General features: G+C 37.3%; 1 protein-coding gene across 1 annotated transcript in view; it reads right to left on the bottom strand.

Moving 5' to 3' along the window:
* Positions 1-21,707, bottom strand: part of Efcab2 (EF-hand calcium binding domain 2) — a gene marked incomplete at its 5' end in the record, with an annotated part of 131,747 nt that overhangs the window by 29,281 nt on the left and 80,759 nt on the right. Inside the window, one exon of the mRNA XM_048809262.1 lies at positions 10,341-10,413. Within this exon, the coding sequence (XP_048665219.1) occupies positions 10,341-10,413 (73 nt within the window). The remainder of the gene's footprint in view (positions 1-10,340; positions 10,414-21,707) is intronic.

Here is a 21,707-nt window from a genome sequence, read left to right as displayed (position 1 = left end):
CCAGGGAAGTTCCGGGAGCCGGAACTCGGCCGCTCCGTGCTCAGTGTAAGCTCCTATAAGTGTAGGCTCCAAGAAGCAGTCCCCGCGGGCTCAGTTCCGGGAGCCGGAATTCGGCCGCTTAGTGCTTGGTGTATGCTCTGATAGGAGCAGGGTCCAAGAAGCAGCCTCCGCAGGCTCCGCAGCCCTGGGCCAGGGCGGTTCCGGGACAGTTCCGGGAGTGGGAACTCGGCGTCCCCGCGCTCGGTGTTCGCTCCGATAAGATCAGGTTCTAAGAAGCACCCAGGCGCTGAACCCTAGCAATCTGTCTGCAAGCCGCAGGCGAATTGCAGCCTGAAATTACCTGTCCTATGGATGAATGCGCTGCGGTCAGTCGAAAACAGGGATGGTGACGTCAGCTTTCCAACATGGTCGCTGCTGGCCTCCTCTTTGGTCTGACCGGTGTGGAGAACCGAGATGGACCACTTCCTTCCCCCGTCTCGAACCCAGAATTCAGCCCTGAGTACGGTGCTTGCACGGCTGGCAGAAACTGCAGCGCTGTATCCCTGCGTCGCTATCTCCTCGTTTCCCAGCGCGCGCTGCAGACTCTAGCCGCGGGGCGGTTTGCTGAATAAGCAGTGTTACCCTCCGTGCGACAAACCTCTCGCGTTTGAGTCCCCGTAGCCGATCCTCGTGCGATGGAAATCCTTCCTCCAGGTTCTGGAGCACCCCACTATTGCTGGAAATTCCTAACAAGATATCCTTTAGCTGTCCTGACTTGTCATACTCCCACACAGTGAAGCAGCACACGGGGGCAATGCACTCCCCTCGCCGCCGTCTTCCTTAGTCCTAGGATGTGTTTTGACCCAAATTTAACTTATAAAGTCTCCAATTACATGAGTACTTAGAGGAAGAACACCCAAATTATTGGTAAGAACAAGAACAAAGGGTATAAATAGGAATATGTTCATATATTCTAGAAACAGCAAGGAAGCCAATGGTAGTAATGACATGCCTGATCAATTAGGATCTGGGAAGCCATAGAAAGTAAAAGTACTTTGTATTTTTTTTTTCTAAGTGAATTAGGAGCCTTAGAAGTAGAGTTCTAAGCAGTGGAGTGACATGTCTCACTTTACCTTTTTTAAAGGATGCCTCCTTGACTACAATGTGAAGAGTGAACTGCAGGGGCCAGAGTGGGAGCACAGGACGCACTTTAAAGTCTACTTTAGTAGTTCATGAAGAAATGACAATGGCTTGAACTCAGATGATGGATATAGAAGTGGTGATATGAGGTCAGATTTATAATTTGAAGGTAGTAGATGTCGGAAATTGCTGATATATCATACACTGGATTTTTTTTTTTTAAATCTAACTTTCTAATTTCTCTTTTAACTATCAAGTTTAGTCTAGTTGCATTTATTTTCTGCTATCTTTGGATTGACCAAAGGTTCTCTAACTCTTTTATTCTCTATATCAACTTGCAAGGTATACATATAATTTGTACTCTATTGTAGTTTACCTTGATATTTAAAACATGTATCTTACATACTATAGTTGCCCAGTGAGTTACTTCTAATATTTAGTAATGCTCCCTTTTAAAAAGATTAAAAGATTAAAAATTGGGAATGTAGCTGACAGGTGCACACACAACACATATAAGGCCCTGGATTCAAACCCCAGCACTGCAAAACAAATAAACAAAACACACACACACACACACAGATTATTTACTGATATCTCACATAGATTTATGTTATTTTTCTCCAGAGTATTAATATTGCTATTTTCTGATTCATTAATCAAATATCAATGGAATTTCAGAGTTAAAGAGGCAAGTTGCACATATACATCTACTTCACTTTCTTTCAAACCTCACTAAAATTTCAGTAAATGAATTTATGTATTTATTTATTTACTTTCTCTTTGCAGAGTTGGGGATCAAAACTAGCATGCTAGGCATGCACTCTATCATTGAGCTGTATTCCCAGTCTAGTAAATAAATATTTTCTTAAACTTACTAAGGGAGAATAGAAAATGATGCAATGAAAATAAGATTTTGGAAGCTGGAAAGCAGATGGATGAGTGGCAGTGATCTACTAGAATCAGAAAAAGGAAACCTCAAGCTAGCAGTGGGTAAAGAATTCTCACAAAGCATGGGTTGCTTCAAGAACCGGAGGTGACTAAGTAGGTTCTAAAATTAGGAGCACTAGCATAAAATCTGTTTGAAAAATGAACCCATAAATCCCCTCTCAGTTTCTCCCTAGGTAACTACCTCTCTCTCTGACCCAGCAGGAGTCTAGAGACAAATCCTCTGCAGAGTATAAAACAGAAGGTGCCTTAACTGGCAGCTAGGTACTTTTGCTTCCCAGGCAGAAGACTAGAAGATTCTATTCTGAGAAATCAAGACTGCAAAAGAGAAAATTCACAGATTCTGATGTTGGTGAGTCCCAAAATACCCAATGATGAAATTTAAACTTGACCAGCTTCATGCTCAATTTGTTAATTGAGCTGAAAGCTCTGACACATGAAAAAACCTACTAATAGAAAGAAAGATGAAAATAAATATGAATATCAACTTGAAGAGATTATACAAAGAGAAGAAAATTTTAAATAAGCTATCACTAATATTTCAGAGATGAAACCTCTGAAAAAGAAGCTATTGAAAAAAAGGGACTCTTAAGAACAAAAACAAGCTACTGAAAATTAAAAACAGCAGAAATGAGAAACTCAATAAAAATATTGTAAGAGAAAGTTCAAGAAATCTACCAGAGACAGAAAGTTCAAGAAATCTAACAAAAAGAGACAGAAACAAAAGTAAAAAATAAGAATGTAGCATGGTAAACAAATAAAAATAAAAAAATAAGAAATCTAGAAGAGTAGCCCAGAAGCACACAAATGAATAGTAGGAGTCCCAAAAGAGATAACAAAGAAAATGAATGGGTGGTTAAAAATCATTTTTAAAAAATCACAATAAAATTTCCTGGAGCTAAATTATGTAAGTCCCCAAAAGTTTGAAACTATCCACCAAGTATCTAACACAGATGGAAATGGATCAACCCAAGGTAAATCATTGTGAAATTTCAAACACTGGAGAAAAACAGATTGTCCAGCTGGAGGAATAGTTTCAAAACTCTTAATAAAGACCTTGAATGTGTAATTCTATCCCCACTAGCTGAGTCATTTTCAAACATACAAAGTCTGAAAATTTTACTTTCAATGCACTCTTTTCCAAGAAGCTATCAAAGCATGTGCACAAATGATACAGGAACTGGAAAGAGAAATCTGGGATATAAAGAAATCCAACTCTGAAGAGGGAAAATGAAAATTCCCAGGAATATCATAGGACTCCCAGAATGACAAGTGCACAGGTATAGGGGTTAACCATTCCCTATTAAAGTTGTTTGAGCAAAGAGATAGCTAAATTAAGGACTATCAGTACTAAAATCTCCTTGTTATGGCATCCTATTTTTACCCAACAGAATTCCAGGAAAACCTGGCCCAGTTCTTTTGGATCACTGACCTATTGTTATTATGTGCTGGTTGGTAGTTCTTGCTCAGTTTCTATGCCTCACTCCTTGGCCCTGATGAGAACTTCCAATTCAGTCCTAAGTAACTTTTTACTTTAACCTAATTCTAAAAATTAGCAGATCATGGTGAACTTAAAAATAAAAAACACAGAGCAGCTAATTCCTTTGGGTTATTTTCTATGGAACATTCAACACCTGGTTCACATTACAGCTCTTTCTGATGACAGCTATGGCAGCCATGAAAATGCACCTCTTTAATCTCCACTTGAAGGAAATATAATCGAATGATGCCCCAGACATCATATTTGAGCCAAAGCCACACTTCCCATGGGCTGTTCCCAGACAATAATAGTGTGGCAGGGATGCTAAAAAAGTCCCATGCCTGCAAAGGGAGACTCCTCTGCAGGGCAAGTCAGACTGAGGACTACCTGTTAAGCCTTGTTTTCTAGAACTGCTGCCAGATGTCTAGCTCTCTTCCTAATTAACCTTCCTTCCTTCCTTCATCTCTCCATCACAGGGATCAGACCACCCTGCATTCTGACACCTTACCCAGCTTCTACTGGCTCTGACATCCCCTTCATGGGTATTCTCTCCAATAAATTTCTTACACATGTCATGTTTATTGTTTGCTTCTTACAGTACCCAAAGCATCGCAAGTGGTGCCAGAAGTAGTATAAGAACACAAGCAGTGAGAAGGAGATCCAAGCCAGGATTTTTCTCTGCTGTGTAGCTAAAAAGGATGATGTCCTAAGTGGCAATAAGACCACTGACAGCCTCTGGCAATTGATTGCTAAAGATTTCAGCAAAGGTGACCTCCGAAAATGCCATGAAGAGGAATGTCCTTGTAGGTGCCACAATTCAAGCATTTGAACTATAAGGGAGGAACAGTGCCTACAAAGCAACAGAGTTGGCTGTAGTTTACACTGATGCCCTGTTGAGGAATAATGAGAAACGGAGGGCCACTGTCAACAGACAAAGGATAGATTGAAAGCCATAAGGGCTCTTCGGTAGTTTACAAAGAAACTCTTATCTCCTGCAGTGAAAGAACAGGCTCAGTTATGCAACATATAAAACAGAAGGGATAAATTTCTATGAAGGATAAGATAATTATTTTAGGCTTTGTAGGCAATATAATATCTTTGTTGCATATTTTTCTTGTTTGTTTTTAGAATACTTTAATGAATGTTAAAACTGGGCTGGGGTTGGTTATAGCTCAGTGGTAGAGCGCTTGCCTTGAAAGCATGAGGCACTGGGTTCGATCCTCAGCACCACATAAAAATAAATAAATAAAAATGTTAAAACCATCCTTAGCTCAGCCTATACAAAACAGGCTGTGGGAAGGATTTGGCCTGTGGGTTTTGATTTGACATCCCTGAAATAGAAAACATAACAACTCAGTATATCCAAAGGTGTTTAAATGCTTAGCCAACAAAGGTATTTAAGGTCAAGGTCCTGATTGCAAAACCCTGGCATGCTGACATGTGGGATGCAGCAATCCAGATGGAGGCCCCTGAGGATGGTGGTTGGGTAGATCTCTTGGACACTCTGGACATGCATCTTTACCCAAGCACGTGGTGGCACTTCTGCTGTGCTGCAGAAGACTCACCAGGACCCTTGTCTGGAGCTGCCCCACCTCCTCTCCTAGCAGACAGATTGATAAAACGTGAGTTAAATCCCAGCATAACCTGGCCTGATACTGGAAGAATGAGGCTATACACTGAAATAGCAAAAGAAATTAGCATGAAGTGGAAGAAGCTAGCTAAGTATCTCTGAGATAGGATGAAAGTGAATTACCCACAGCTGGGGGCTGGGGTTATGGCTCAGTGGTAGAGTGCTTGCCTAGCATGTGTGAGGCACTGGGTTCGATTCTCAGCACCACTTATAAATAAATAAATAAAAGTTCATCAAGAAAAAATAAAAATATTTAAAAAAAAATTACCCACAGCTGACCAAGAAGGCTGGAATACAACACAAGATAAGTAAGAATGCTTTAGGTCCTTTCTCAGGACATAGGACCTAACACATTGGCAAGGAACCAAGAGACAGGGCAAATTTGCTGCCAGGATGGCCCTTACGGACCTAAATCAAGTGATGGCCAAACAGTGAGTAAAATAGAAAGGTCAGCTAATAGGTGGGCAGGCTGGAATGGATATATCATGTATGAGTCAGAAAACCCACCTGAAGATTATATTCCATGGGAAGAGAGTAGAATGGACAATGTACTGCTCATTAAGAACCCCATGAACATGCTGGTGAAAAGGCAATAGCATTACTAAGTTCTGCCGTGGTCTCCTCCGCAGGCCTGAGTTGAAAAGATTAGGCAGTCATAAATCTAGATTTGTTAATACCTATGGAATGATTTGCCAGCCAACTCCCTGAAACCCTGGTAACAGAAACCAGATAAGAATTGCTAAACCACAGAAGCTAAGAGCTCTCATATCATGACCAGTAAGGTGGAAGAGGGAGCTAAGGGAAATTGCAGAGATGCTTAATAGAACAGTGAGTGAGAAGTAAAATAGATGGATAGCCAACAAGGATGCTTCTTAACACCTAAAACCAAGAAAGGTCAAGAATGGAAGAGCACAGGAGGCTGAGGATGGTCACCCCGATAAAAGGCACAATGCTTACTTAGTTCCTAAGCCTCAGTTAATAACTTTACCTACACAGGTCTTATTTGTCAAAATCTTTTAGTTCTCCTTTAAAATTAATTTAAATCCTCCATAATTCCACTTAGATTTGAACTTCAAAGGATATAAACCTCTAAATATTCTTTCTACTTGTATTAAAATGCTATTATGTCCTTCTGGTTACCACATGCTGTAAATCCGAGAAACTTAATATCAAAGGAAGGACTGTTAGGTAAACTATATGTCAACAAGATTTCTACTGACCCCTCTCATAGCTGCCAGTTTTTAGAATATCACAAACAGGAAGAAAAGCAAGTAACTAAATATAGAATATTGCATGGATGATGATAGTGATTTTTTAAATGGTCTATAATAAGTGATTTTTTTCAATGATCTATTTAAAGAGAAACATAAGATTTCAAGTTGATCTTTGGGAAGCAAAGAGTTGAAACTGTAGAAATTAAAGAGAGAAGTGGCCCACTTGAATCAAAGTGTGAAATATGATATATCAAGAACTATGTAATGTTTTAAACAACCAACAATAAAAATTAAAAAATAAATAAATAAAAAGAAAAAAAAGAGAGAGAAGTGGGTTTCTACACAACATTCAAGTGGACGACAACTATGGAAGTGAACACAGATTTCAACTTTTTATAGAATAATTTTAAAGCATATACACAAATAGATTAAAATAGAACATTTAGCAATATGACATGTTCCCTTAGATGTTTATTAAAAGCTTCAATTTCCTATAGACATTTGATAAATATGTGTGTTTTCCCCTTGTTTATTTGGGAAAGTTCAAAAAGGATAGTGAAAGCTATTTTAAGTACATTACTAAAATTTAGCTAGAATAAACTGTAGTGTTATACAAATACAGAAAAACACAGATAGGTTACTGATCCCCATTGATCCATAACTTTTTTAAACATTCTGTAATTTTCAAAGGCCATGTTGATGTGCCTATGAAAAAGGTAAAGGCAAAATAAAACTTTGGACTAGAGCAGTGGCATATTCTTGTAAACCCAGCAACTCAAGAGGCTGAGGAGATTTACAAGTTTAAGGCCAGTCTCAGCAACTTAGTGAGACACTTTCTCAAAATAAAAAATAAAAAGGGCTGGGGATGTAGTTTGGTGGGAAAGCACCCATGGTTTCAATCCCCAATACCAAAAAATAAATAAATAAATACAAATGAAAACAAGAACTTGAGATCTAAGTCCACTGTGGCAAAGTGCCCAAATCAGTGAGACAGTTTATGGTAGAGAGTCACCTGCAGAGCAAGCAAACCCAAATAAGCACCAAATGTCCACCAAATAACAGGTGACTTCTTACAGCTATTAAATTTAATCCTCAGAAAAACATTTATTATTATTATACTTCTTTGGCAAAAGTGGAACTAGGTTTTGAAAAGCCAAGCCGCTCTCTGCACATAGTTATAGGCAGAGACTATAGATTTAATCCAGATCTTCTGATACTAGCTGTAGTATTTGTTCTACTTTGGCAAACCTTTCTTGTAAAAAGCCAGATAATAAATATTTCAGGTTTTGCAAGCTGCAGAGTCTCTGTCCACACTACAACCTTGTGATAAGAAAACAGTTATAGATAACATGTTAATAAATGGATCTAACCAATGTTCCATAAAAATTCATTTACAAATATAAGTGGTGGGAAGAAATCAATTTGGCCAGTGTTATGGCTTGCCAATCCTAATATACATTAAAACATTAATATACATTAAAAATTACTAAGGGTCTACACTCTAAAGATTCTCCTTTTCTGACCTTCAGAGTTATTTTTCATTTCTGCTCTATTTATTCTACTGAACACTCAACAATTATTATGACATCATATATTCATCTTCTGATTTCTAACTCTGCCCTAGTATGCTGGGCTGCCTCTCTCTAACACCAATTCCTTTTATTTTTATTTTTTATTTTTTGGATAAACACTTTAAGGTATCTTTCTTTTCTTTTCTTCCTTTTAATGTGAATACCAATAAGGAAAAAAAATTTTTTTTTCCTCCTACTCTCAGTAAAAATACCTTTTTGGAATCTCAGAATGGAAAAAGAATGCATTCTTAAAATTTTCAATATCCTCACTGAATATTTTTAAATGTTAATGAAAACTTGATACTGTTTTCTATTTTCCAAGGTGCTAATATCTGTGCAACAGTGTCATCTTTGTAATCTTCCATGACTTAATTATATATATTTCTCCAGGATTCAAAACATGTCTTGTTAGATATCATTCTTTTTATATATATATGCATTTATTTTTTTTAGGTGTAGATGGACACAACACAATGCCTTTATTTTTATGTGGTGTTGAGGATTGAACCCGGGTCCCGCCCGTGCTAGGCACGTGCTCTACCGCTGAGCCCAATCCCAGCCCCAGATATCATTCGTTTTTGGGGGGATGGGGTGAGACTGAGGATTAAAACCAGCGGTGCTCTACCACTGAACTACATCCCCACCCTTTTTATTTTTTTATTTGGGACAGTCTTGCTAAATCACTGAGGCTGGCCTCAAACTTGTGAATCTCCTGCCTCAGGCTCCCTTGATGCTGGGATTACAGGACATATGCCACTCACCATTTAACTTACTCCATTTACTTTGAAGCAAATTTTGAAGTATTATTATAGAGAAAACTGTCTTGTCCAGATCACAATTCCTTCTCTTCAACAAAACAATGAATAAGCAAGGAATGTGCTAGGTATGCAGAAAAAGAAGGTAAATAAAATTTCACTTCTTTGCCTTTCTCTCTTATCCTCTTTATTAATCCCTGGCCTCTGCCAAAACTCACAAACTTAGATAAGCAATTCTGAAAAGCTTCTTCTCCTGCTGTGGCTCAGGTAGCTTTATCCCCCTAAGGTCTGTGCTTTGTTGAACTGAAAGCTGCACTTAAAATTAGATTAGGGCTGAAGGTTTGGCCCTAATAAAATAAATAAAGCGCATGCCTATCATGCACAGGGCCCCTGGTTTCAAAGGAAGAAAAAGGGTAGGAGGGAGGAAGGGAAAAGGAAAAGAAAAGAAGAAAGAAGAAGAGGGAAGGATGGAGGGAGGGGAAGATAGTAGACAAAAAAAGCCAAACAGAAACAAAACAGGAAAGCCAAACAGGACATGAAAGGTCTCTGGTCTTGGGTTGCTCATCTGTTGCTTTAACTCTCCAGAGACTTAGCTATAGGAGGCTATGGTTTTGGATTAAGCTCCTCTATTGGGCTCCAAAAGACCAGGCTAAAAATCAAACTGGAGTCATACTAAAGTTCAAGATCATCAAACCAAAATTAAATTGTTATCTTCTTTTGCCAGCAATCAAGAGACACAGAATAACCAAATATTTCAAACAGACCATTTTGGATTGGCATAATAATGAAGTTCTAAATGTTTTAACCCCCCCTACCCCCACAACACACACACACACACACACACACACATACACACAACCTGGTGATAATCAACCAGTTATTTTACTGTTGTTCTGTCTTCCTATGCCTGCCTTATAAGAAAGTAAAATAACTAATAGTCTTTGTTCTTTGCTTCTGCTTTCTTTGGCTTTTCTCTATAAAATCAACTCCTCTGCTCAGTTCATATGCTTAGTCTACTTTACGGAATGAAGTGTTTTTCAGTTTAGGATCACAAAATAAAACCAATCAAGATCTTTAAATTTGTTGTGATTTTTTTTTACATCAGTATTTCAAATAATGGTCAATATAAAGTCAGGATATATAAATATAAATATATATTTTTATTTATATATAAAGTCAATATAAAAAATAAACTTATTATTCTGTTACTAATTGTTGTTCTGAAAGTTTTTTTAATTTCCTCTAATAATTATAAATTCCTTAAACTCAGCTTCTTTTTCTGCTTCTATTTATTTATTTACTATATGCCTTTCATTTGTCATTGGTCTTTCTGCATATGGTCAGTACATTGTATCTATTGGCCTTTCCTCACCTAATTTTAAAAAGAGGATAATATTAAAGTGGATTTTATTAGATTAATTATGTTACTTGATAATAGTCATTTCTTCAATATATGATTTAAGTTTTTTAGGTCAGCTGGTTGATATACACAGCTGCCCTATTATTTTCAAAGAACACATTCAGTAGTTTAAATAATTTTTAATTCAAGTAAGGATTACAAAAAAAAAAGTTAGGAGTCAGAGCCTAGGAGAGTTGGTTGGGCAAGATTTTCTCAGTCCCACCTACCTCTGCAAGCAGATCATGCAGCTCTCCTTCACTAGGGCAGCATCCTAATGACCTGATAATTGTCCCAATTTCTCTGGGGGGGAAAAAAAACAGTCAATAGTTTGAGAATAAACTCTTAAAAGGAAAGTATTGTATAAATTACTCAGTTAAATAATTATCTCAATGATTCCAGATCATAGGTAGCATAGAAAACCAAATCACTCTCAAATGGGGCCTCCATTTATTGCCATCCATCCAAGCTGACAACCTATGCTGGGTTCACAAAATCTGACTACTTCAATAACTTAAGAAAACTACGAAAAAAGCACACAGGGTTACCTTTTCAAAATCCAGGGATGGCTCTGTGACCTTAGGGGTTCATAGAAAGAGAAAGAGCCACAGGAATTCTTTATTCTTATATAGGGGACACACTAGGGGAGTTTCCATGAAACATTCTATCCAAAAAAGGGCAAAGGGTAGGATTACAAACGGACAAGGAGGCAGCCCACTCCAGTTAGGCAACACCAACTCCCAGAGCTGCACCTTTCAATCCAAGCAGAGGCAAGTCCACTTGCATTGCAATAGGTGTGATACCAGTCCAGTACCTCTTTACTCTGGACTTAAAGGTATGTGCACAGCTCCTGTCCAGGGCGGCCCCCAACACTCATGGTTATAAAAGATATTTTCTGGGGAAAGGAAAAGGCAAACAAATGAACCAAAGAGAGATGAAAGAAATGTTTTCACTGACTGGCGTATGCAAACCTTTCCTGGGCCAAAATTAAAAAGTCCTAGAAAAGGAATAAAAAGAGAAAGAGGGAGAGCAAGAATAAGAAATGCCCACCTCTTGCCAGCTGATTTTAATTGTTACTTACTTAACTCTTTGGTCCTGAGTTTTCACATCTGTAAAATTAGGATGCTGATATCTACCCTCAAAAGTTTGTGGTGAAGTTTACATTAGTGACAGGAGTAAAATGGAGGAATATTTTAAAGGAGGGTCTGTAGTGCCACACTGCCAGGAGTCAAATCCTAGTTCTACAACCTGCCGGAGCAGGTGGGTACCCGATTACATCTCCTAGTAGGTAGAACACTGCATCTTTCTCCAAACACTTAGAACTGAACTGAAGACACACTAAGAATCAAATATAATACTATATAACCATATTTGTAATATATATTATATAATACATACAATATAGTATATATAATACTACTATATAATAATATATTTATGCAATAACTACTATAACATGAAGCACAGCTCTTGGGAGAGTAGCCATGCAAAAAATTACTCCTTTTCCCCTCCCTTACATTGTTGTATACAATGTAATTCAGTGCAACAAATAATCTAAGAAAAGTATAAATTCTATTTAATGCTCTCTGGATATAAAGATCAGAATTTGTATTCAAATTTAATAACTTCCACTAAAAATTATTAAAATTAAGGTCATAGTATTTGAATACTAACTTAACACAATTTCCCTTAAATAGAATATTTCTTTATCATTCTGGATAAATTTAGTGGAATTTTATTCACTCCCTATTTTACTGGGAAAACATTTTAAGTAAGAATTTTTGAATTCTTCAAGAGGTTGCAGGATGAGTACAAACTTAACAGAAAAACCTAAAGTCAATAACTATGGAAGACAGGATTATTTTCATTAATATTTTCCTTTATAATAAATGAAAGGAAAACAAAACATAAAGGTCAACTGTATTTCACACCTCCTATGAGTAACTATAGTCATAGTTTTTGTGTTATTTTTTATGTCTATATCCCAAACCTAAGCAGAATCTGAACATGATGGTATTACTGGAAACTAAAAATATTTCTAAGATTACACTGTCTCTCAATACATCCCTAGAGGTGTTCTGTGAAAATGGACAACAGCAATGAAGTAAATATGCTATGTGAAACATCAGACTGGCCACTGTATACATGATAAAACATAGATAATGAGGCAGGGACAAAAAAAATGTGATTTTTGTAAGGATAGACTTTCCCCTTTACAACATTCTAGGCCTCTTAGCACATTGACTTAGAGAACTGCTTAAAACTTCAGAGTCAGAGGGACAAGCTAAAGCTGTGTTAACTTACACAACAAAAGGGAGGACAGGAAAGGTAGGTGGGAAAGAGACCTGATAGGCCTTGCAGGCAAGAATTTTGAAAGAGGTAAATGGAAGAAAAAAAGTTCTAGGGGCTGGGGATATGGCTCAAGTAGTAGCGTGCTCGCCTGGCATGCTTGAGGCACTGGGTTCGATACTCAGTACCACATAAAAAAATAAAATAAAGATATTGTGTCCACCTAAAGCTAAAAAATAAACATTTAAAAAAAAAGAAAGAAAAAAAGTTCTAGGCCTGTGCTTTCCAAATACTAGCCACTAAACTGTATCTGGCTATTTAGCATTTGAAATGTGACTAGTCAAAAGTGAGATGTACCAGAAGTAGAAAATGTGCACAGATTTCAAAGGTAATATAATGCCGGGTTTCTAAAAGGCTCACGGGTCACTCCAGTTGAACTGCACTGATTGGGCTGCACAAAATAACCACACAAGAGACACAAATACTTTTTTCTTTGGGGTCGCTGTGACAGCTCCTCTGACCTTAAGGATCCACAGGGAGAGAGAGAGAGAGAGAGCACGCGCTGACCCCTTTTATTGAGGAGAAGCTATTCAAATGAGGCAAGAGGTCAGATTTCAGGGGGGCTGAGTCTATCTTCTTGATGTCTGCTGTCAGCAGGTTGACTGACATCTAGGTAGACCACATCCAAGGGCACAGTAAGAAAAGGGGAGACACACAAAGCACTTCCATGAAACATTCTGTCCTAAACGGGGCAAGGGATTATATTACAAAGGAACAGGTGAGCATAGCTCCACCCATGGGGATGTAGGAAGGCACGCCCAGGCACGAAGACACAGTCACTCGAACCCTAGAAGAGCGGGGAAGTCTAGCAGCATGGGTGCCTGATTCCACATCGCCCAGAAGGGGAGTTAACTCAGTCATGTGTGAGGTTGGTCTCCCACATATTCCCCCTTTCTTAAAATTTAAAAAAAAAAAAAAAACAACTGGGAAATTATCTTTCAGTCACTGGATTCTTGGTCCGAGGTTATCATGATCTGCTATTGAAACACAAAAGGAATTAGTAGAAAACATATCATTTTAATAACACAATCAACTTGGAAGATCCAGGTTATTATTATTACTTTGCCAAACACTCATCAGAAGATTCTTAATCTTTTCCCAATTTTATTGGGAAGCATTGCATTTGGCCATAGTAACAGACATTTTCATTGGCATGGCATTTAGGCCTCTCCATAAACCACAGAGCAGAGGGCTCATTCACATTATTCATTACATTGTCTTGTAGAGCATTATTACTTAGTTCTCATCCTTCCATCAGCACTTATCTGACCATGAAGGATTTTGGAAGTAATTTAAGTCAAACATTAAGAAAATCCATACTGGGGCTTGGGATGTGGCTCAAGTGGTAGCGTGCTCACCTGGCATGCATGAGACACTGGGTTCGATCCTCAGCACCACATAAAAATAAATATATTGTGTTCACCTAAAAAACTAAAAAATAAACATTTAAAAAAATTAAAAAAAAAAGAAAATCCATACATTGTAAGTTTTAAGACATAGCCACAAAGGCTGCAATTTAAAAAAAAAAAAAAAGGAATAATATTTAAAGTAGTCATTTTAGGGATTATGAGACCAGCAGCTTGACATACACCTGTTTTAAAGCCTGAATATTAACCTCAGCATATTATAGCTCTGAAATATTAGCTGGCAATAACTAATGATACAGTAAGTTGTATTCTTACAGGTTACAGGATATTTATCATCTTTTCTCTTAATTCTCACATTTAAAGAGTCTATTAGGTCTGTCAGTAATGTAAATACCCTTGGAAAATCTATTTTAATAATCTTTCTGACAATTGTCCATATATAGTGTTAATCATTAAAGACCAGCATAATTGGCTGGTTTAGGTCTTTCATATGCTGTCTTGCATACGTTCCTGTCACTGGTGTGGTCAATTAGTTACTAGACTATCTCAGTCACGGGGAGTAGCGATGCGGGATCAACACACAGACTACGGGAGCTGGTTAGAACTGGCTGGTCCAGTAGCTCAGTCTCTTTTTGGAATGCACACAACTGTTATAGGGTTCCGAGTGGGGTGTGCCCGTCAATCATACATAAGCAAGATAATATCCATAAGCCAATCATCTTCTGCCTAATGTAACCACACGTGAGGAAACTCTATTGCTGTCGTGGTGGAAAGCAATCTGGAAGAGTCTTTGTCCCTAAGGGAGGGGGCTTACTGAGTCAGGAATTTCATGCCCTGAAGCTCTTGACTCTCAGTTTCCAGGACCAGTAGTTTGGCAATGCTAACCACAAGTGCTGAGGATGTGGTTTCATTGATGGCTCGCTAGAGCAGAGCACCCCATCTTGCAGGTGTTCCTGTCAGGCCTGAAGGAATGTGGATTCCTCAAGTACTCCAAGATGCTCATAGCTGCTAGTTGCAACTAAAAGTTATTCCAACATTTCCTTCCCTTTTATTAAATTTGTTGCCAAAGGATAACCATGATGAAAGAAAGGAAAATGGAAAAGCATAGAAAAAAGAGATAAGAACCAAGAAAGAGAAAAGAGGAAACATCCAGACATGGCCCATTCCTGAAGCTGCAGTTGTTTCCTGCTGTGGTGAGCAGGCAGTTGCTGTTGACTAGGTCTCTGTCTGTCACTTGGGTTCCAATCTGAGCTGGACGTGGGGAGCAAAGCAGCCAGGGGGCAGGAGACCTCTCTCAGAAGGGATAAAGAATTAGGCCTTTGCACAGGTGGGGGAGTGAGATTCTGTGCCTCACCTCTGTTGGCCCACAAGTTTTCTCCTGATGGCCCCTCTGCGGCTGTGCCTGTCTTAGGTTGTTCCTCCCTTGAGGAATCTTACCCATCTTTGACGAACCAGCCATCCTCCAGGGCCAAACAGGGTAATGTGGAGTGTGCAAGGCATTATCCCCGAGAGGGCTCTCTGTCTCCTTGATAAATAATGCCTCCGTGGCCTCCACACCAGCATTTACCTTAAGATCGAAAAACTCAGGTTTCTTCTCTGTGGAGGGCCCAGCTCACAGCACTGGGTTGGTGAGGCTGTGTTCAGGAAGGAAGGAGAAAGGCCACAGACAAACATTAATATTGTGACAAAGCTGAGAGAGACAGATAGATGAAAAGGAGAGCAGTGCTAAGACTCAGGGCATGATCCTTCATACAGAAATGGCCCTTAGTTGGTGTTACTTACATCTGGTCTATAGTTGCCATCCATACGGATGCTGGAGAATCTGTTATTTTAACACTGTCTTTTTCTTAAAAGATACTTCCAGACAGCCTGTTTACTAGAATCAATATATAACTGACCATTACAGTCAATACAATTATCTAGTTATATGAGTGGATCTTCTAGTCCACACTGTAATGTACATTACAGGTGGACCTGGGAAATGGGTCCATACAAGTCTTTTCATAATTTTTACTTACCTGACAAGCTCATGAAGCTGCATGGTTGTAAACTCTGTAGTTGGAAATTGACCTTCCTGTGCCAGGTTTCTCAGTCATTATCATGATGACTAGTTTAAACTCTCTTTTGATATCTGACTTAATTTACTGAATCATGTTTAATAACATTAAGACTCTCAATATTACAGTTTAAGAAAAAATTTGAAATATTTTGTAAGATCTAGTGTGTCTCTGGGGTCCTGTATTCCCCCTTTTTTTATTTAATAAAATTGAGTAAAGGCTTGACATAAGTTATAGCATCATTAGTTTAAGTTATAGATAATAGTACAAGTATTTAAATGATAAGAATAGATTTACCTTTTATTGATTATCATAATTTTTTAATATACACTAGTTGATCCATCCTAATAATTTAGCTAAGAACTCTCAATCTCTTTTTGAGAAGGTCTCAAAATCTCTCTATATTTTAGAATATTACTTGTTAATTAGGTGTCTCTTAATTTTTTTTTTTTAGGTGTAGATGGACACAACACAATGCCTTTATTTTTATGTGGTGCTGAGGATCGAACCTGGGTCCCACCCGTGCTGAGCCACAATCCCAGCCCTCTCAATTGTCTTTTAAAAAATATGATTAAGGTTATTTCCCAGTGTAGGGAGCAGCATATAAATCTTACCATATTTTTTATGGATAAGAGATCCAGTTAGAATTTATATAATATTAATGAATTTTTAAAGTTTGTAACCTTTATTGCTCAAAAGTAACGTATGACTTTAATTTGGAGAACCTCAGTCCTAACAAACAAAAATGAAAGAATCAACAGTGTCTCAGTGTCTTTGAATCAATCAAATTTAGTCTCAAAGGACAATTGTCAAAATTGGGATCTAAATTAGCAGTTTAATATACTTAGTGTTTAATTACGGATGTGAATTTATTTACCAGAAATAATCTTTGTCTTAAACAATAAGAATCAGTAGGCAATAAAGACCTTTCTTTAAGGAAATAAACTTAACATTTTAATATGTTTTTATCATGTCAAAATATGGACAAAATCTTAGCTCACATCAGTATAGTCAAATTAGGAAAATAGCCTGAAATATCCTTGAATTAATCATTTAAAATTTTTATAGTTAGTCCTGTACATGTAAATCTCTTTTTTATTTGTTCTAATTTTTGTTTGGTTTCTGTTCTAAGTTTTTATATCATCTGGTTAGATAACGATATAAAGATCTTTCTATTTAGAAAAATATTTTTATCATTAAAATTTAGAATATAAAGACCTTTTTGTTTTACCCAGAGATGATTTTTTTCTTCTTCTTCTTCTTTTTTGGATCTCCAATGTGTGCTTCCTCTCTGTTGAAGCATCTTTATCTTCTAGAATTTTTCCTAGTTATACTTTGGAACAATTTCTGAAAACCTTAGAATCTATAAATAAATTATTGTACTTTGATAAGAAATATCAATGAAAATATAGTTAAAATCCTTAGATATTTATGCAGACAGAATTATTTTTGTTTATCATCTTATAAATTTGTACAATAACTTGAGAATTAGAAACTATTTGAAGGTTTTATTTTCTCTTAAAAGCAAATTTATAGTAAATACATTTATCTCAAATATCTGTAACTAAAAAGCAGTATATCAGATAAATGTACATATAAAACATATAAATTATGGGTTTTATGTTGAAGAAAAACTATTAGACAAATATATATTAACTAAACAATTAGACATATGTCCTAATTATTTTATAGATTAACACTATAGGTTATCTAAATGCCTAGAGCATAATTTATAATTGTTTTAACTTTATGTAACCATGTGGTTCTTAAAATATTTGGATCCATTTTAATTTATTTTTAACTAGGAGAGCACTCTTCTATGTGATGTCACTTGATGTAACTGAAATAAGATCCTTATGCAAACATATTTATTTCTTGTAATTATACAGTCAGGAATTAGAATAAGGATTTTTTGTTCATCTCAGGAACATTGCCGGCTTTTGTTCCTGTGGCGAGCAAATGCATCCCCATAACCTCCAAAATTAAAAGTAAAATACAAAGAAGCATGTTTGATATCTCTCATCAATAGAACATTATTTAGTAACACAACTATAGAGAAAAATAAGGTTATTTAACTCAAAACTAACTTAAATTTAGGGCTGCAAAGTAGAAACCTGTGGAATCAAATTTTGTCTGAAAAAGATATCTTTTGTTAGCATTTATAGGTAAGCATTCTTAAAAATGCAGGCTCCAGCAGGTCTGAAACAGGAAGAACAGATTAGCAGCTGGAAGGCAGGACCAGAAGTCCTATCTGAGTGACAGTGGAAGAACCAATGGGAAGCCCACGAAAATGCAAAAGGCAGGACCAGGAAGCCTGCTCCTCCAGACAGGCATCACGTGGTTACCATAGAGATGCAAATAACATGGAATACATTGCCCATTATCAGGCAAAAGTTCCCTGAGTTTTCCTAGCCAACTGCATTTCCTTTGGTTTTGTCTGCATTCCCCACGCCTGGTCAAGATCCTACGGCTGGTAGCAGCTTGCTTTGTCTTTGTGACCTGCAGTTGCAGCCTGTATCCTCTTATATTTTCTACTTTTCCTCATAGCACATGGGTGCTTTAAAAGTTTTAGTGGCAGACGCCAGCATTACCATCAGATATTAAGCCAATCTGCATTCGGCATTCAGGTCAAGTCAAAAGGTTTAAAAAGGTTAAAGGGCACTGCTAGCCCCACAGGTCTAGTTACAGACCCTATAGGGAGTAGCAACTAAAGTCTTTTGTCCCCAGCAGCTGAGTTCTAGCCATTTTGATTCAGTAAGACAAGAATGTAGCAAAGAAGTCAGTACAAACTTTCTGAGTATTCACAAAAAAAAAAAAAAAAATAGAAAATTGAAATTTGCTTCTCTCCAGGTAAACATCATAACATTTTCTCTCCCTTTTTCTCACTCTCCTAGCGCAAACGTCTAGAACATAAAGCCCAAAATATCTTTTATAAAGGTTCATAAAAATAATAAAATAAAATTTCATTAAAGTGCTCTTTCCATGGGAGAGGACTCAATTCAACAACACAGCCCATTAATCATCTTAATAACTCTTTACATTTATTTAGAGTCTCTAGAATTATACCCCAATATTAAAAATTTTAACGTCACAGATTTTCCTTCTGTCTAATTCACTTACTTTCTAAAATTCCACCCATAATACTCTGAAATCCTAAGCATGCTTAACTTGTGGAGAGAACTTTCAACTTCACTAAATTTCTTTAATTTTTATACTGGAGATCCCATACGGGCCACCATTATTTTGTCCCTTTTGTCCCAGCAGCTTAAAGACTCAGACCTTTTGCCCCACATTGGGCACCAATTGCCGGGTTTCTGTTTGTGACTAAAACACTCAGGGGTCACTCCAGTTGAACTAGGCTGACTGGACTGTGGCAAAATAACTACACAAGAGACACAAATACCTTTTCCTTTGGGGTCGCTGTGACAGCTCCTCTGACCTTAAGGGTCCACAGGAAGAGAGAGAGAAGCACGTGCTAACCCCTTTATTTGAGGAGAAGCTATTCAAATGAGGCAAGGGGTCAGGTTTCAAGGGGCTGAGTCTATCTTCTTTTTTTTTTAAGAGAGAATGAGAGAGAGAGAGAGAGGGAGAGAGAATTTTTTAAATATTTGTTTTTTAGTTATTGGCGGACACAACATCTTTGTTTGTATGTGGTGCTGAGGATCGAACCCGGGCCGCACGCATGCCAGGCGAGCGCACTACCACTTGAGCCACATCCCCAGCCCTGAGTCTATCTTATTGATGTCCACTATCAGCAGGTTGCCTGACATCTGGGTAGGCCACACCCAACGGCACAGTAAGAGAAGGGGACACACAGAAGGAACTTCCATGGAACATTCTATCCTAAATAGGGCAAGGGGTAATATTACAAAGGAACAGGTGAGCATAGCTCCACCCATGGGGCTGTAGGAAGCCACGCCCAGGCACAAAGACACAGTAACTCGAACTCTAGAAGAGCGGGGCAGTCTAGCAGCATGGGTGCCTGATGCCACATCGCACAGGGGAGTTAACTCAGTCACATGCAAGGTTGTATAAAAAGACAATGTAAAATATTTCATTAATATTTAATAGTGATTACAATACTAAAATGACATTTTAGAAATTCAAATCTTAGACCTATTAGGTTAAACTAGACATACTGTTAAATTAACTGTGCCTATTTCTTTTTTTAATTTTTTTTTTTAATTGCTATTAGCAAATTTAAAATTCAATGTGTAGTATTCCTTTTGAATAGTGCTTTTCTAGGGAATAGCTGCCATCCCGAACTAGACTTTGAGAAGAGTGATAAAGAGAAAATTATAATAACATCATGCTGTGTATGCTGTGTAACAACATAATCCACCTTGTGCCTCTCTGAGAAACTTTAACCAATATTTTAATTGTCCATGGAAGGAGTGGAATAAAATTTCTAAGTAGTGTAACTACAGTTGATAATAATTGATTGTATATTTCCAAACAGCTACTAGAGAGGGTTCTGAATGTTCCCAACATGAAAAAGTGATATTTGAGGTTGTATATATACCAATTACCTCCATCTGATCACTATACATTGTACACGTGTGTTGAAATATCACACTGTATCCTATAAATATGTATAATTATTATTTGTCAATTAAAATTTGTTTTTTGTGGGGCTGGGGATATAGCTCAGTCAGTAGAGAGCTTGCCTTGCATGCACAGGCCCTAGGTTCAATCTCCAGCACAACAACAACAATTTTTTTTTAATTTAAGATAAAACCTAGTTTTGTTGCATAGGGTGGTCTCGAACTCCTCAAGTGATCCTCCTGCTTCAGTCTCCTAAGTAGCTGGAAACACAAGTACATACTACTGTACCTGGCTCTATGTCAACTAAAAATTTTGATAATTTTTTTTAATTTAAATTGTTTTTAATGCTTTTTGTATACTGGACTGTGATTTCTTTCTAATATATTTCTTTCTAATATATTCATATAGTGAACTCAACATGGCCATTCTATATGCAAGTTAAGTACTATATATGAGATTATAACACAAATTTTGCTCATCATTTGGCATTACTCATATAACAGGAATCCCATACAATCCACAGGGACAAGGCATAGTTGAAAGAGCTCATCAAACTATTAAAATGGACTTATTAAAGCAAAAAGAGGGAATTGGGAAGGGGTATATATTCCCCAAAGATAAACTTAAAATAACCCTTTTTACTCTAAACTTTTTAAATTTCGATTTATCAGGACTTAGTGCTGCAGAAAGGCATATGTGTCAAAAAATGTGCATAAGCCCAAGGTACTTTGGAAGGATATTCTAACAGGACAATGGAAAGGTCCTGACCCAGTAATTGTCTGGAGTCGGGGATCTGTTTTTGTGTTTCCACAGGGAGAACAGCAGCCGATTTGGATTCCAGAGAGATTAACTAAAGCGATTTCTACAGACCAAAAATAAGATGATTTGGCTCAAATCCATAACAGCTGATATCCAGAACTCCAGTTTGGCTACCCTTACATCTGCGACAGAACCAGGATGCTTTTTTCAATATCTATTTTATTATTGCCCTTTCCCACATCATGAAGTTCTATTTTTTTTTTTTTTTTTGAGCTCATATAGACCTAGGTTAATGTTTTGCTGATCAGTTCTATTTTTTTTTTAATTTTTTATTGTTGGTTGTTCAAAACATTACATAGTTCTTGATATATCATATTTCACACTTTGATTCAAGTGGGTTATGAGCTCCCATTTTTACCCCATATACAGATTGCAGAATCACATCAGTTACACATCCATTGATTTACATATTGCCATACTAGTGTCTGTTGTGTTCTGCCGCCTTTCCTATCCTCTACTA

Source organism: Marmota marmota, unplaced genomic scaffold (genome assembly GCF_001458135.2).
Source record: "Marmota marmota marmota unplaced genomic scaffold, marMar, whole genome shotgun sequence".
In the NCBI taxonomy this organism is placed as follows: Eukaryota; Metazoa; Chordata; class Mammalia; order Rodentia; family Sciuridae; genus Marmota; species Marmota marmota.
Note: the sequence above shows the minus strand (reverse complement) of the source record. Positions and strands in the feature narration are given on the sequence as shown.